Source organism: Panicum virgatum, chromosome 1K (genome assembly GCF_016808335.1).
Source record: "Panicum virgatum strain AP13 chromosome 1K, P.virgatum_v5, whole genome shotgun sequence".
NCBI lineage: Eukaryota > Viridiplantae > Streptophyta > Magnoliopsida > Poales > Poaceae > Panicum > Panicum virgatum.
The window spans coordinates 15,633,316-15,648,713 of NC_053136.1; the positions used below are offsets into that span (position 1 = coordinate 15,633,316).

The following is a 15,398-nucleotide window of genomic DNA, read 5'->3' on the forward strand; positions in this document are numbered from 1 at the left end:
CCTTCCTATGCGCTTCGGCGCCGCCGCAGCCCGCACTCCGGCGCGATGGACTGCTGCTGCCCCACCCTCCTCCGGGCGCGACGGTCTGGCGCGTGCTAGCGGAGGCGGCGGGCACGGGCCGGTCTGGACGTACGCAACCCTCCCTTTGCGGCGTCGGCTCCTCACGGCGGCCTGTCCCTCTCGGCGCGAAGCTATTGGGCAGTGCGGGCCCGGTGCCACGGTGCGCGGCGTAGCGCGAGGCCGCTATGAGCGTTCGATTTGGCGAGCCGCTCGCCGTCCGCAACGATTGCGGACGCTATAGCGCGCCCCGCTGCAGCGGTTTTTTGCGCTAACGCGCACTGCAAAGGGGATAGCGATTGCTATTCCTTCGCCGTTGCGGACAGCCTTACCCCACGGCTCCGGGCTGCTGGCTGGCTGCGCGTGCTCGGCAACGTCTGCAATCTGCATCACGACGCAAACACAATCGCTCCAACCCAAGTCCTCGAGTCCAAAAACATCTGTGTCGATCGCTACAGCTATCTTATACACAAGTCGTGTAGCCACAATGTAGCATCCAAATTAAACACCTGCTAGCTCTTCAAAAACCAAAGCATCTCACAAAATACATGACAGTCTCCAATAACCTCTCAAGAAAAAGAAAAACTTCAGTTCCTTAAGGCCCTATTTGGCATTTTCTTGGACAGCTTCATGAGCAGCTTCACATAAAGCTATGCCAAACAGTCTTTTTTAGACTAGCTTCAAGTTTGAAGCCATCCATGAAGCTACCCTTGTGCTTCCACTAGCAAGGTGAAGCTACAAAAACGTGGCTTCACCAGCTTCACCAGGAAGAAACTTTTTTGCCAAATATTTTTCAAAACAGCTTCAACTTTGTCAGAGAAGTTGTTTCACTAGAGAAGCCGCTTCACCATCATGGAACTTAAAACCCATTGCCACCGCACCATCCATCAGAAATTTCAGAATTCCCCTTTTATAATGTACCCCCATCCTCATCAGCTGTGTCACTGCCACTGGGCCCCCACCACAGGTCATCAGCTCCTACCTTCCAACACGGCTACACCGACGCGTAGGCACGCACGGACGCCGCTCCCATCACTGCCCAGCTTGCCAATCGCCATACCCGCTCTCCCTCCGCTACAGTGCTCCTCCTCCTCCCCTTGCCACTTGAGTAGGAGTACATGACCGACCAACCCCCCAGCCCAGGATCTCCTTCCTCCCTTCCGATCAGCTCCATTCCATGGCCGCTATAAGTAGCAGCTGCAGCTAATCAGTCAGCAACTAGGCACCAAACCATCACTTCACTCCCACCCCCCCCCCCCCCCCCCCCACGCCTCTCGATCCTCCCCGTCCACCACGCACGTACCATCACCACACCTAGCTACCGCCCGCGTCGTCCCCGGCCATGGCCGCCGAGAAGCCGCCTCTGCCACCCAAGCCGAAGCCGGCCCTGCCGCCCAGGCCGAGGCCGCCGCCTAACGCGGCGGCGAGGCCCGCGCCGCCGGCCCCCGCCAATGGCTTCACCAGGCCCTCGCCGCCTTTCAAGAAGCCAGCTCTCGCGCCGCCGCCGCCGCCGCAGGTGCTCCCGCTCAAGCCCCCGCCGGCGCGCCAGTACCACCTCCACCACCAGCACCCGCCGCCCCCCGGCGGCGCGCGGAAGCCGGCGGCGCGGTACCGCCAGCAGCAGCACCGCCGCGGCGGCGGCGGGTGCTCGTGCCGCCGCGCGTGCTGCGTCGCCGCGGGGGTCGCCGTCCTCGCGCTCTGCCTGTCCCTCGCCGCGGCGTGCCTCGCGTACCTCTACTACCGCCCGCGGCCGCCGTCGTTCCACCTGCAGCCGCTGGACCCCGTGCGGCTCCGCCTCCTCGGCAACTCCTCGGCGGCGGCGCCCGCCCTGGACGCCACCGTGGGCGCCCGCGCCGTGTCGTGGAACCCCAACGAGCGCGTCGCGTTCCGGTACGGCGGCGGCGAGGGCCGCGTCGCGCTGGCCGACGGCGACGGCGACGTCGCGCTCGGGTGGGCGCCCGTCGCCGGGTTCGAGCACGCGCCGCGGAGCGCCGCCGCCGTGGCGTTCGTGGCGGCCGCCAGGGGCGTGGTCGTCGACGAGGCCGTCGCGGCGCGGGTGCGCGACCGGTACCGGCGGCGGCAGCAGGGGTTCAGGGTGGTGGTGGACACCCGCGTCGGCGTCCGCGTCGGGGCGCTGCGCACCGGCATGGTGCCGGTCAGGCTGGCCTGCGACGGCGGCGTGATGGCGCCGCGCGGCGGCGGGACCGCGGCGGGGCCCCTGAGCAGATGCCAGGTGTATCTGTTCAGAGTGAGATGGTGAGTTCATTCACTCTGCTATGCTCCTGCGTTGGTTGCGTTGCATGCTTCTGTCGGTGACGCATTTACCATTTTCCTAGCAACATTTTTGCATCCCGATGCTGCGCGCGGATACAAATTGCAAATGTGATCCAACCTTACACTGATCAACACAATTCAAATTGCAAATCCAAAGTGAATTATAATTTGAAACCAAAACTTTTTTTGCGGATCTTGCATCATCAAGGGAAGGCGAGCGAGAATTCTTCTGCCGCTACAAATTCCTGCAAAATCCACACAAAAATCCCAAACATCGGGCCTAAATTTGCCACTTGCTAGATGCATTTGCAATTCGTCGCGCCCTCGTGACACTCGGTATTCATCCATCTAGAGGTCAAAAGGAAGATTCCACCACGGGTCGGTGAGCGAGTGATCCGAGCACTAGCCAGGAAGGCCAGGTATCGAGCCCACATGCTGACAAGGCATATGTGTGGTACGGCCATGAGGTGTCGCTGTCCCGTGGGCCCCCCTAGCTGAGAGAGACAATTCGTGCCACCACACGAGATGCCGCCGGCTGCAGTGGATCGCGCCGATCCAGGGGGGTCCTGCGCCTGCCTGCCTGCATGCACTGTGGGATGTCGGAAGACGAGAGGACTGAGGAGATGACCAATTGAGTTTTTTTTTTCGTCCTTCGTGTACAATTTTGAGCCCTTGTCCATGAGAGATCTTGAAAAGGGATTAGCTTGCATTGCAAGGTGCCCAGGTGGTCTCTCATGGACATGTGACAAATTGGCTGGTAGTCTGGTAGTTTAATGATACTCCCTGCGTTCTAGATTGTATGTTATTTTAGTCGACCTGGATCCAGTGCAGTTGTTACTGCTACTGGAAGATAAGCAGTTGCCGTATCTGGACCATTCAAGGAGCTTTCTACGGCTAGGATCGGACCCATTTTTTTTCACCTTTCATCCCAACTTTTGTTGTTAGTCAATAAGCAAAAACAACAACAAAAGAGAGAAGAGAAGGCTTGCATTTCACTAGAAACTGAGTTTAATGCCCTGCAATTTACATTCCCAAAAGAGCCTATTTTTTGTTAATAAAAAACAAGTTGTTCAAGTAGTGACAATGCTGCACTGTTTGCTGGGGACTAAAGGTAAGAACAACGCCACCAGACCTCAGTACCAGGGGTTTGGTCTCGCCTCTCCGTCCACGATCTAACGCACTCCGAGTGCGCCGGCCACCTCATCAGGCCCGCTGCCGTCCTGTTCAGCAGCCCCGCGGCGCGGAGGATGGCCCTGAGATCGGCGACCTTCGCCGGCTTAGTGCAGCAGTAGTTGACGTGCATGATGGCCACCTACGCCGCGTCGCGGCTGTCCTGGCAGAAGCCGCTGAAGCGCGCCGTGTCCAGGACGCGCGCGCACGCCGAGCCGCCGAAACGCGCCGCGCCGCTTCATCCGGTTCAGCACATCCTTCTCCTTCATACCCGGCGAAGGCCCGACGCGCCGCGTGCCACTAGTCGAACAGCGCCGCCGTGCGGCCGTTGGAGGTCATGAAGAAGAAGAAGCCCGTATTCAGCTTGTTGCCGACGTAGTCGCGCGCCTCACCGTTGAAGATCAGGATGAGGTCCTCGCCATCGCCGTTGTCCAGCTTCGGGAACGGGTTCCTCAGCCACATAATGTCCATGTCTTTGCAAAAATCAGCACGTCCATGGCCCTTCGATTCGTTGCTGACGCTCAGGATTGCCCGACCGCTAAAGTTGCAGTCACTATAGGGACTGCACCTGATCTCGGTCCTATATATATATATATATATATATATATATATATATATATATATATATATATATATATATATATATATAACACCCCGCGATTGGAATAGACAATAAGTTTATATATATAGATACTTTATTGTGTATATGGATATAAAAGTTGTGTCTAGATACATAGAAAAAATTATATATTTAGATTTTTGCCAAAATGTCCTGCAATTTGGAACGGAGAGAATAGCAAGGAATTTCGCTCCAGGATGTGACAAAATTCTCCAAACGAACGAAAATTGAATGCTCAGATAGTCATTTGCTTGCTGTGGGTACACTGCTACATAGATGTTGAACAGTACACGTGTTAGTGTGACACAACTAATGCCCAGATTCATGATCCAACCTGCCCCGGCCCCACTTTTGTTGCGCCAAGTTTTTTGCAAGTTGTGCGTTCGTTGGACCATCATCAGGCAGGCAGGGGATGATGTAGTGTAGCTCCCGTGTGCAGAAAGATGTTGAAATTCTAGCAAATGACAAGGCCAGGGGGACGAATGGGGGAACTTCATCGGGACATTGGATCCTAGATGGGTGGAGCATTATTTGGTCGCAAGTGAGGACCATTGTCTTTGCCTTGTACGAGATACCCTGTAACGAACATAGCACCATTTATGCCATTTCGAGTGATTTTGGTGATTGAATGACAACACAACACTTAGACTAATATGATTGTTTAGATGATCATTCTCAGGCTTTTAGATTCAAGTGATGACAAAGAGAAAGAGAAAGATAGGTGTAGCAAGGCCCAAAGAGCCGCCCCTACGGGGGTCGAGGGGGAGCCGCCCCTCGCGGGTCTCAGGGCAGCGCCCTGAAAGCTCTTCGATTCAGGAGCACCGGAAGAACCGACGCCAGGGCATCGGAGCATCCGGTGGTAGTCGGAAGAACCGACGCCATGATGTTTGGTGCAAGATGGAATCGAAGCCAAGTCAGCCTTTAGGCACCGGTTGAACCGACGGTCCAAGAAAGGGCATCGGTGCATTGGCCGTCCTTTGTACCAGAGACGATGTCAAGTTCGTAGAAGAAGTTTCTTCAGCACCGGTTCAACCGACGGTGCATCGGTGCATACCACCGGTGTAATAACGTCAGCGTCCAGGAGAAGATTCCTTCAGCACCGGTTGAACCGGTGAAGCATCGGTGCAAAGCATCGGTTCAACCGGTGGTCTCTGCATCAGCCGACAGAAGTCCAACGGCTACTTCGGGTTATGAGTGACCGGATGAACCGATGCTACCCCGCCAAGAGGCATCGGTTCTTCCGGTGGTACGCAGATTTTCAGCTAACCGTTAGAGCAACGGCTACAAGACTTGGTGGCCTATATATACGCCTCACCCCGGCCATTTGAAGATTGCTGGAGTTGCTGGACATCCCACACACACCCAAGAACATCTCCAAGCCATACAAAAGTATCAAGATCATATCCTTAGCCCTTAGCACACTTTGAGAGTGTTGTGTAAAGGATTAGCTCTTAGTGAGTGAGATTGCAAGGCCTTAAGCCTTTGTGCTGTGGTTCTTTAGCGAACCAAAACAAGAGCTTGGTGCGCCGGCACCTTGGAGCGTGAAGCTCGCCGGCAACGTCATCGACCCTCCGACTTGGTGTGGAGCGGCGACGACATCTTTGTGCGGGGGACGTGGAGACCCCCATCCTTTGTGGAGAAGCTCCTTAGTGGAACCCGGGGCCAAGGTGACCGTGATTGTGTTCACGGAAGAGACTTGGTGACCGAGTAGCAATACTCTTAGTGAGTGCTACAACAACGTGAATGTAGGTGTGCCTTTGTGGCTAACCGAACCACGGGATAAACACCCGCGTCAATAGTTTGCTATCTCCTATCCCGCTCTTTAAGTTTCCGCATTACATACTAGCAATTTGTGTGCCTTTACTTTCATAGAATAGTCTCTTGATAGGAAAGGCTATAGGTTGCTAAACTCTTTTGGGATAGGGGTTTTCACACTAAAACAATCTAGTTGCACATCTAGATAGTATGTTTTAGTTTATGTTTTGTGCAAACTAGTTGGAGCTATAGGTCTAAGTTTTTAGAGTGCCTAATTCACCCCCTCCCCCTCTTAGGCTAGAGCACCGATCACTTTCATACCCAAAGTGCCTTACAGGTTGGATGATCAGAGACAAAGTATGAGAGAGTAATTTTCAGTCAAAACAGTTTTCTGAACGTGATGATCCGGAGGTTGATTGCAGTGTTCTTTACCTGGTTGTTGTTTTTTAAAAAGAAGGCAAGATTTTGTCCGGAGTCGTAGCAAATGCTGTAGCGTTTTACTTTACCTGTTTGTTTGAACTGTCTGTATAAGGTGGCATATGTAGGGCAGTCTCAGCCAGCATGTCATGACTGTGATACCCACTGATCATGACCATCAACTACGTATTGCCAACAATCTGGTGTCAGCTTGGCATTTGCTACAACAGCCCGACCCACATCTCTCTGAAACAGCCTCAAAACATTCTGAACTTTTTTATTCAGGAACCAAAAGCGTCTGACATTTTCGAGGCGAAATTGTTTCAGGTTTAGCTTGAATTGAAGGCGCGTCCGGGGCATCAGGGCTGCTAGCTGCTTAGAGACCACATCAGGCTGCTACCGAAGGCGCTGAAGCTGCAGACGCCGTGAATTATCTGCGTGCTTTACCGACAAGATTGGTTTGCTCCCAGCTTGATTGGTCCTGAATACATGTTTGGATGGCCTGAAGCATTTAGTCAGAGCTAAAGAAGCCAAGTTTGTAACTGTATAATACACTCCCAGCTCCCAATTCTTTTGATTGTGTGGTGTATACAAAGCAGGAATGAAATGGACGACGGGTGTGTGTTCTTCTCAGCTGCTGCTTACAGTTGCTTCTCCATTCTTTTAAAGGCGGTCACCGGTATGCCGATTCTGATATGAAATTTGAGCAAACTAAGTTCTCTGCCTAGGATTTGGCGCTAGAAGTTGATTGGAAACCACCTCCATCGCCTACCACTCGTGGCCGACGGCGTCCTACACTGCTCACCACCCATTGCTCTCTTATAAGTGTGGCAGCTCCCCTGACCCTGACCACTAACTGCGGGCGTAGATGGTGGCAAAAGTTAGAGAAGAGAGTAATATATACTCTTGCATTTTTCTCGACAAGCCCTCTCCCCCGAAAGCAACATCAGTATTGTTTGATCTTTTAGAGAGCATAGAATTCCTACAATACATTAGGCGACCTTCCTATCAATTCAGGATGTTTGAGTCACAAATGCCAATGGAAAAACAAATAGCACTCCCTCCCGTTTTTAATAAAACGTATTAAATATTGTTTAGACTCATGACTATAGTCAATTAGTCATAAGAATTTTTGATATAGGTTTAATAATATCAAATTTTCATTACAAAATTATGAAGAACAACTATTGATTAATTCAGTTTTTTTTTTTGAGAATATAAGAAGGGATTTCAGTTTGTACTCATCAGTATTCTAGCCGAGCCATTTAGGCCCACCTTCAATCCAAGATGAGGCTTGGTTCAGCCGAGTCTCAAAAAGAGTCGGGCCGCGGGCTGGCCGAGCAAACAGGGTTCAATCACCATCAAAAAAAAAAACAGGGTTCAATCCAAGCGGACTTGCCAGGCCCAGCTTTCCATTCCAGAAGAAGACCGGCCCAGGGCCAGCATCCCTCTCGTCGGCGGCGGCGGCGGCGGAATGGCCAAGGTCAGCGAGTCCGCGGCGGAGTCTGCGTCCACCGCGGCCCCTCCTCCTCCCCCTCCCGCTTCCGCGCCGCCTTCGCGGCCGAAGGCGAGGCACCGGCTGGAGGTCGAGGGGTACCCCGTGGAGGGCGCCTCCATCGGCGGGCAGGAGACCTGCGTCATCTTCCCCACGCTGAGCCTCGCCTTCGACATCGGCCGCTGCCCGCAGCGCGCCGTCTCGCAGGAGTTCCTCTTCGTCTCCCAGGGCCACCTCGACCACATCGGGGGCCTCCCCATGTACGTGGCCACGCGGGGCCTCTTCAGGCTGCGCCCGCCCACCGTCTCCGTCCCGGCGTGCCTCCGGGGCCTCGTGGAGCGGCTCTTCGAGGTGCACCGCGCCATAGACCGGTCCGAGCTCAAGCACAACCTCTGTTTGGAACTTGAATTAAGAGCACTTCCAATAAACTATGTAAAAGGTCGGCGACCAACATTTTGTTATTCACCCAAGCCCTTTTACGTCGCTTCCAATACCCTCCCCCTCGGTTCTTCCTTTTGTGTGGGATTCTCTTCCTCTCCGCGTCGACCCCGCTGCGCGAAGTGGCGCTCCGGGCCTGGGATTCTCTTCCTTTTGAGGTCCCTCCTGAGCTCGTACTCCTCGCCGACCTCGCTCACAACAGATCTTAGGGCTAGGCGGAGAGGAAGAGAATCCCACACAAAAGGAAGAACCGAGGGAGCACCTCGCCGACCCCGCTGCGCGAAGTGGCGCTCCGGGCCTGGGGTCCCTCTTCCTTTTGAGGTCCCTCCTGAGCTCGTACTCCTCGCCGACCTCGGTGAAGCCCGGGGAGCGAGATCAAGCGGCTCAAGTTATCAGGTGTGGAGGTGTGGATGCAGGGGTATGTGATATACTCGGTGAAGCCCGGGGAGCGAGATCAAGCGGCTCAAGTTATCAGGTGTGGAGGTCTGTCTGTCTTGGTGGCTCTGCAGTTCAAATTCAAGCAGTCTAGTAGCATGTTGTTGTAGCATGGCTTCTATGCCCCCTGACAAATTCATTGTTTGCAGATCACGAATGCGGTGTTCACCCCTGAAATTGCTTTCACGGGAGATACAAAATCAGATTTCATTCTTGATCCAGATAATGCAGACGTGTTGGGGGCAAAAATTCTTGTTGTGGAGGTATTTCGTTATTACCTGTCGCTTTACAGCTAAACTCTCAGTTTGAAACGTGTGACAGTTTGTTTATGGCACTACTAACAGAAACTAGAAAGCTTACTTAGAAACATGTCCCATTCCCACTGCTGAATGTTTTATTTTCTGTAGACTGTAGTCATTCCCCTTTATGATTTTGATAGTGAAACGTGCTCTATGAATTTCAGAGTACTTTTCTAGACGATTCCATTTCGGTTGAGCATGCAAGAGAATATGGGCACACACACACTTATCTGAGGTACTATTAAGCTGTTTTTTGGGATGTTCCACACTAGTTTGTTTAACTTCCAAAATGTCAAATACTAGTATTTACGGTGAAGTTTATTTTTGGCAACACAGATAGCAAGCCAGTCTGACAAGCTCGGAAACAAAGCTATTCTACTCATTCACTTTTCTGCTCGTTATACTACAGAGGTGGGCTGACATCTAACCATTGTTTCAATTCTATCTACTGGAATACCATGGCCAGCTTCATTTTTCTATGTTATTCAACTCCATTTTGATTACTATTTTCCTATTACGTATATCCTAACCCCATTCGTATCCCATTCGTATTTATGATGCTTTGTTTCCACATGGCTATCCATGTTTCTGCTCTAATGAGCTTCTCCAAGCTTTTTCTACTCTAAAAATTATACTTCTGACGAAAAAATACATGTTAATTTTCTTGCTGTTATTTTGTTCTCTTGGAAATTCGCCTATTTGTTTTGCATTCATTGCGACTAAGCCATTTGATTCTATGGCCCTTTTAAGAAGACTTTCTTTGACTGAAACTAAATCTCATTAGATATGATTGCTTCTATTTGCAGGAAATCGATGCAGCAATAAACAGATTGCCACCGTCTTTCCGAAGCAGAATTTATGCATTGAAGGAAGGCTTCTAAAGAAACATGAACCGACAAATCCGCAATGAAATTTTCTGGATGGAATCAGCGAAGTTTTCCTAATTGGATTGCATGGGTATCTTCACTAGAAATCTTTTTGCTATGTGTACTCTGATGCTGCTGCAGCAATCATCTGAAGATTTGTGAGGAACCTTCTAGTTTTCAGTAGCCAATGCCTGTTTCACTCATGATGTTTGGAACAATGGAATAGTGAAATGTTTAACAACCCATGTTAGCAGCATTTACTTTATTTCTTTTTTCTTCAGAATCAGTTAGCTTCTTTCTGCACATTAACAATTTATATTACATGAATACCATGTGAATTTCTTTGCGACGTTCAATAACGCAAACTGAGCAATAGCTCAGTGGTGTGGCGGGTTGAGAGGCCTCGCTATGCTTACTGGCTCGTGGCTGCGTGTGTCGCTGGCCCAGGCTACGGTGCCTATGCCAGCCCAAGTTCGATTTGGCCCAAGCATGGGCTAGGGTTCGGCCGTTCGGGATAAGATCGATCGATAAGCTTAGTCCATGGATCTCCGTGTACCTTCGAAACACCCCAAAGGGAAATTTAATACCTCATGAATGAAATCGACTCTATTCTAGAGACATTCTCCTTTTTTTTTGACGTGTCGACGCTTCATTCCTTCAATGGCCTACGCCGGCCCGGGTGATGTATAGCATGGGCTTTTTTTTTTACAGCGTCAGCCAAAAACTACATTGCGAAGTAAATAGAGCACCATGTTAATCGGTGCTAATTATATACTCCATCCATCCTATAAAAAGTGTATGTTTGAGAAAAATCATATAAAGAATGGGCATGGGCCAGAGTTCGGCCGTTCGGGATAAGATCCATCGTGCATCTCCGTATACCTTGGAAACAACCAAAGGGAAATTCAATACCTCATGAATGAAATCGACTCTATTCTAGAGACATTCTCTCTCTTTTTTTTGACGTGTCAGCGTCAGCTAAAAACTACATTGCCAAGTAAAATAGAGCATCATGTTGTGCCCAGGATCTGTGCTAATTATATACTCCCTCGATCCCATAAAAAAAATGTAATTCTGTGTTTGAAAAAATCATATAAAGAATGCAATCCTAGAAATTGAATATCAACTATCTATATAATTAAGTAGTTAGATTTGATTTGCAAGCTAAAATGAATTGCATGTGCCCAACAAATAAGGACATGAAAATCTTTTTACGCCACCACTGATCTATTTGAAAAATAAAATAGGCTTATTGCACTTTTCATAGGAGGCAAGGAGCTAAGAAGTATTTATATACATGTGAAAAAACACATTATTAGTACTACCAATCAAGGTATACTAGAAGCTAAAAACGTTGTCCAAAAAAGGGTGGCGCGTTATAATCGTGGTCCAAGAGACGAGGCAGTAGCTTTCACCGTTTCACCGCGTTGCACCTTTGTGAACAATGGACGGAATTACGTTTTGATTTGTGCTCTCACTTGTACGTGTTTCCTGATCTCTACAACGCATAACCAAAATAATGACAGACACGTACAGGACAATGGCCCGGTGCCTAAAGCCTCTGTCGGTACCGGCTGGCATTTTTGGTCAAAAAATCTATCAAACCTGAGAAGAGGCCCGCGCACGCGCACGTCACATGATTTTTTTACGCAAAATACGAACAATCTCACCTGCGCTCAGATCAGTCTCATTGCACAGTTTGATGGCAAAATTACCAATACTTAGGTGAGTGTCACTACTAGAGAAAATGAAGGACTTTGGTACCGGTTTTGTGACTGGTATTGCGAAACCAAAACCAAATGTGGGCGCCTAGGACACTGGGCCTAAAATCTCCTACCGAGTGGTATTTTTGGTCAAAAAATATATTAAGGGGAAGAGGCCCATGCACGCTCACGTGCGGTGGCCGAGATTCGAACCCATGAGCCCTTGCCTCACACGCACATCCTTTATTATCTCACTTACACAACACTTGTAATAAGAAGAGATGTATTTTTTTTTGAAGTAACCCATGAAGGATCGTCCGGTACCAAAGGCTAGACATATCTTTTTCATCCACCTCAAAAGTACTGGGAGGAAGTACTCGGTATGCTAGAATTAGTACCGGACTACCGGGTCATTTTCTTTGCAGTATTTTTGGAGGGGACCTTTGACATGTTTTTCAGTAGTGTGTACTAGCTGAGTTTTATGAGGATAAATTTCTCTCTTTTTCTATAAAACTTCCTCCTTTTCTCACCATATCTTCAAAATTAATGATTCCGTATAGAATTTAATATAATGCAACAGTCAGCTTGCTCGACTGCATCAATAATCGCGAGCATGACCGTGCACACAGAAACCGAGGCACCGTAAGTACGCTCTTCTGACGACTTGTCCCAAATTGCATCAGATGGTCCGCACGTCAGAGGTCAGGAGCATCCCATGTAAGCATGTCAGCACTCGGGGAGCACCCCCAATGTGCAATCTGGAGATCGCCAGCTCTATGATTGAACATTGGCGCATAAAAGGGACCTCCTCCAGGGATCCTACCATACCACCAGTTCGACCAGCAGCAAGCTACGCTCATCAGCAGATTCGATCGAGCAGCCATGGGGGATTACGCTGCCCTGGTCGCACTCGCCGTCGCCGTCGCCTGCGCGGTAATGGCGTCCGCCGCGACGCCGGCGCGCGCGCAGCAGTGCGGGCAGCACGCGGGGGGCATGCTGTGGCTGGGGCCGCTGCGGCCTGGGCGCCGACTACTGCGGCGCTGGGTGCCAGAGCGGGGCCTGCTGCCCGAGGCCGCGTGCCCCGGCAACCTCTGCTGCGACGCGCGCGGCGTCTGCGGCCTCGGCGTCGAGTACTGCGGCGCCGGGGGAGAGACGCCGCCGGCAACGTCACGTGCGGTCAAGGTTTTAAATAGCGGACTATGGTAAATAACGGTGTATTCTTTTTCGAGGCTAAAAAGCTATAGCGGACTATGACAAATAGTAGTTTACTACTAAACTATGAAAAATATAAATAATAGATGCACAAAAACATAGTAATTAGCGAATTTCATAAATATAAATATATTTCTAGGGCTACGAAAACATTACTTAAGTTGACAGTACAACAAAATTCATACAATCAAATATTCAATTGTCCAAAAGACCAAAATAATAGCACAACTAAGTATAAGGCTATAGCGATGCTAAAGCTACGCCATTTAGCGCAGCTATAGCGCAATTTAGCCTCCATAACTACTATAACAGTATAAATACAAATAGCGTAGCAGAGACTCTCTGGAAAAAGACTACTATTTAAAACCATGCGTGCGGCGCCACCGCCGGCTGGCGGGCCTGCCCCGGCAACCTCTGCTGCGGCCACTTCGGGCGCTGCGGCCTCGGCGTCGAGTTCTGCGGCGACGGCTGCCACAGCAGCGCGTGCTGCGAGCAGCGCTGCGGGTGGCAGGCGGGCGGCGACGCCTGCACCAACGGCTACTGCTGCGGCCGGAACGGGTACTGCGGCCTCGGCGGCGACTACTGCGGCGCCGGATGCCAGAGCGGCCAGTGCCTCCACGCCGGCGGTGGAGCGGCGGCCCGTGCCGTGGGAGAGCTCCTCAACCGGACGGCTTCTGCTGCTGGAACCAAGGCGTCATTGCCGCAGTAGTCCATCCGCCTTGTGCCATGGGCCATGGCGTGTGTGCGTTCAAATAAATTCATCCAACAATGCATATGCATGGATATTGTTGGGAGGGGAGCACACGTATGTCCATCTTGCTGATGAAATAAATTCATCCAACTTGCTGATGAAATGGCGACTAATCACCAGCTGAGCCCGATCTGCTCCTTCCCCTACATAAGAAAGGCAAAGGCCTCACCGAACAGGTTTCCTGGCTGGAAGTTCACTAGTATTTGCAATGGATCATTCATGTTTCACAGGATTTTCATATGGCAAACTGAACTCCATCTTTCCCATTTTCATCGGTGTCGCGGACGGGGTCGGCGGGTACCGTCGCCACGGCGTGGACGCCGGCGCCTTCGCTCGGCGGCTCATGGCGAGCGCTCTGGCGAAGGTGGAGCTGGCGGCCAGGGCCGGCAAGGCCCGTCGCCTCCGACCGGAGGGCGTGCTGGAGAGGGCGTACGATCGAGTCCATGGTCATCAAGGGCACGCCGGGGCGCGTTCACGGCCGTCGTTCTGTCGCTCCACCGCTCGACTCTCAGGTGGGCATACATCGGCGACAGCGCCTTCGCCGTGCTCCGGGGCGGCAGGATGGGGCACTGCTCGGCGGCGCAGCAGCGCCGCTTCAATTGCCCGTACCAGCTGAACTCCGGCGACGACGGAGACAGCCTCGCCGAGGCGGAGGTCGGCGGCATGCCGGTGGAGGACGGCGACGTCGTGGTGGCCGGGACGGACGGTCTGTTCGACAACGTGCACGATATACAGGTGCTGGAGTTCCGTGGAGTGTGGAGGATCGTCATGCTGTTCTTGGTGGGCCAGAGAAGCTTGGTGCCCAGGCCATACAGGTAGCATGCCATGCGCAAAAGTTTTTTTCTCAGGCAGATCAGCGCAAGGAAGAAGAACAACAACCATCGCTCGTCCAGCCTCTTTGGCATGTGATTAAGTTGCAGCTGCAGCACACGCATCTGAATCTTTCAGTTTAATTTTGTGACGAACTAAATGATCTGAACGAATGCATAATTGTTCATGCCGATGACAGGTTCAGAATTGTGAGTGTGGACTTGTCCGTGAATCCTTCTTCTACCACAATTCAGAGCTGCCATGAACCGTCCGAGAGGTAGCTGCCGCCGGCATCGCTCGATCCGGTCTGGCGCGGAAATGAGCAGCAACGAATATGGATCAGCAAACAAAACAAGAGTCAGGATGAAAACAGCATCTCATATGGGCACGGGTAGGGCACAGACTAGGGGCAGGGCCAGGACGGGCTGAGACCCAGAACAACAATTATTTGCTTAAGATTCGTACAATTTTATAGAGAGGACCACCTGAGCAAAATTGTCAAATTATAGGTTGTTCTATCCAACAACTAAGGTTTAAAATCTCCGGCTAAGCCTCTTAGCTGATATCCTCTGCAATCAGTAAGTGCAGCTATAGCCGGAGATAGCTACGGCTAAGAGATTTAGCTGTTTTTATAAAAATAAGAAGAAAAAAAGCTTGTAGCCACATTCACCGCTGCTTGCCCGCCGAGGATATATATCGCTCGGGCTACAATTCTTGCATCCGTTGCCTGAACAAATTGGCATGCGTCTGTGGTCTAATTCGGCCCAACATTGTATTCCAGTTTGTTACCGCAGCCCAATATAATATCACATGTGCTACGCTATCTGCTGCATGGGTCAGGTTGTCGCTAATCCGTTCAGGCCGAACACACTCTGTCACGGTCGAACTCACCTTGCCAGCTTGATAGTGACATGTAAGAAGGCGCCTCGTGTTCTTTTGTTTTTCTATTCCGTGTTTTTTTCTCTTTCCTCTTTTTATTCCGTTATTACTCGTCTCTTGTTTCTTCTTTTATTTTTCTATTCTTATCTTTTTCTTATGTGTTTTTTCCTCTTGTGATTCCGTTTGTGGTTTCTTTTTCTCTGTTTATTTTCGCCTTC

At 51.0% G+C, this 15,398-nt stretch overlaps 3 protein-coding genes and 1 pseudogene across 3 annotated transcripts; all 4 read left to right on the top strand.

The window, feature by feature from the left end:
- The first annotated feature begins 1,018 nt into the window (after positions 1-1,018).
- Positions 1,019-6,925, top strand: LOC120697067. Its single transcript, XM_039980198.1, has 2 exons — positions 1,019-2,313; positions 6,620-6,925. Exons 1-2 carry the CDS (start codon positions 1,400-1,402, stop codon positions 6,633-6,635), a joined length of 930 nt encoding a protein of 309 aa, XP_039836132.1. The 5' UTR covers positions 1,019-1,399; the 3' UTR covers positions 6,636-6,925.
- A 177-nt stretch (positions 6,926-7,102) lies between these two features.
- LOC120697075 lies at positions 7,103-10,111 on the top strand (annotated as a pseudogene).
- Positions 10,112-12,383: 2,272 nt separating this feature from the next.
- LOC120697082 (chitinase 7-like) lies at positions 12,384-13,589 on the top strand. The gene has a single exon (XM_039980220.1). It carries the CDS (start codon positions 12,411-12,413, stop codon positions 12,732-12,734), a length of 324 nt encoding a protein of 107 aa, XP_039836154.1. The 5' UTR covers positions 12,384-12,410; the 3' UTR covers positions 12,735-13,589.
- Positions 13,590-13,699: 110 nt separating this feature from the next.
- LOC120653029 (putative protein phosphatase 2C 24) lies at positions 13,700-14,310 on the top strand. Its single transcript, XM_039931006.1, has 2 exons — positions 13,700-13,920; positions 14,004-14,310. Exons 1-2 carry the CDS (start codon positions 13,700-13,702, stop codon positions 14,308-14,310), a joined length of 528 nt encoding a protein of 175 aa, XP_039786940.1.
- The last annotated feature ends 1,088 nt before the right edge of the window (positions 14,311-15,398 follow it).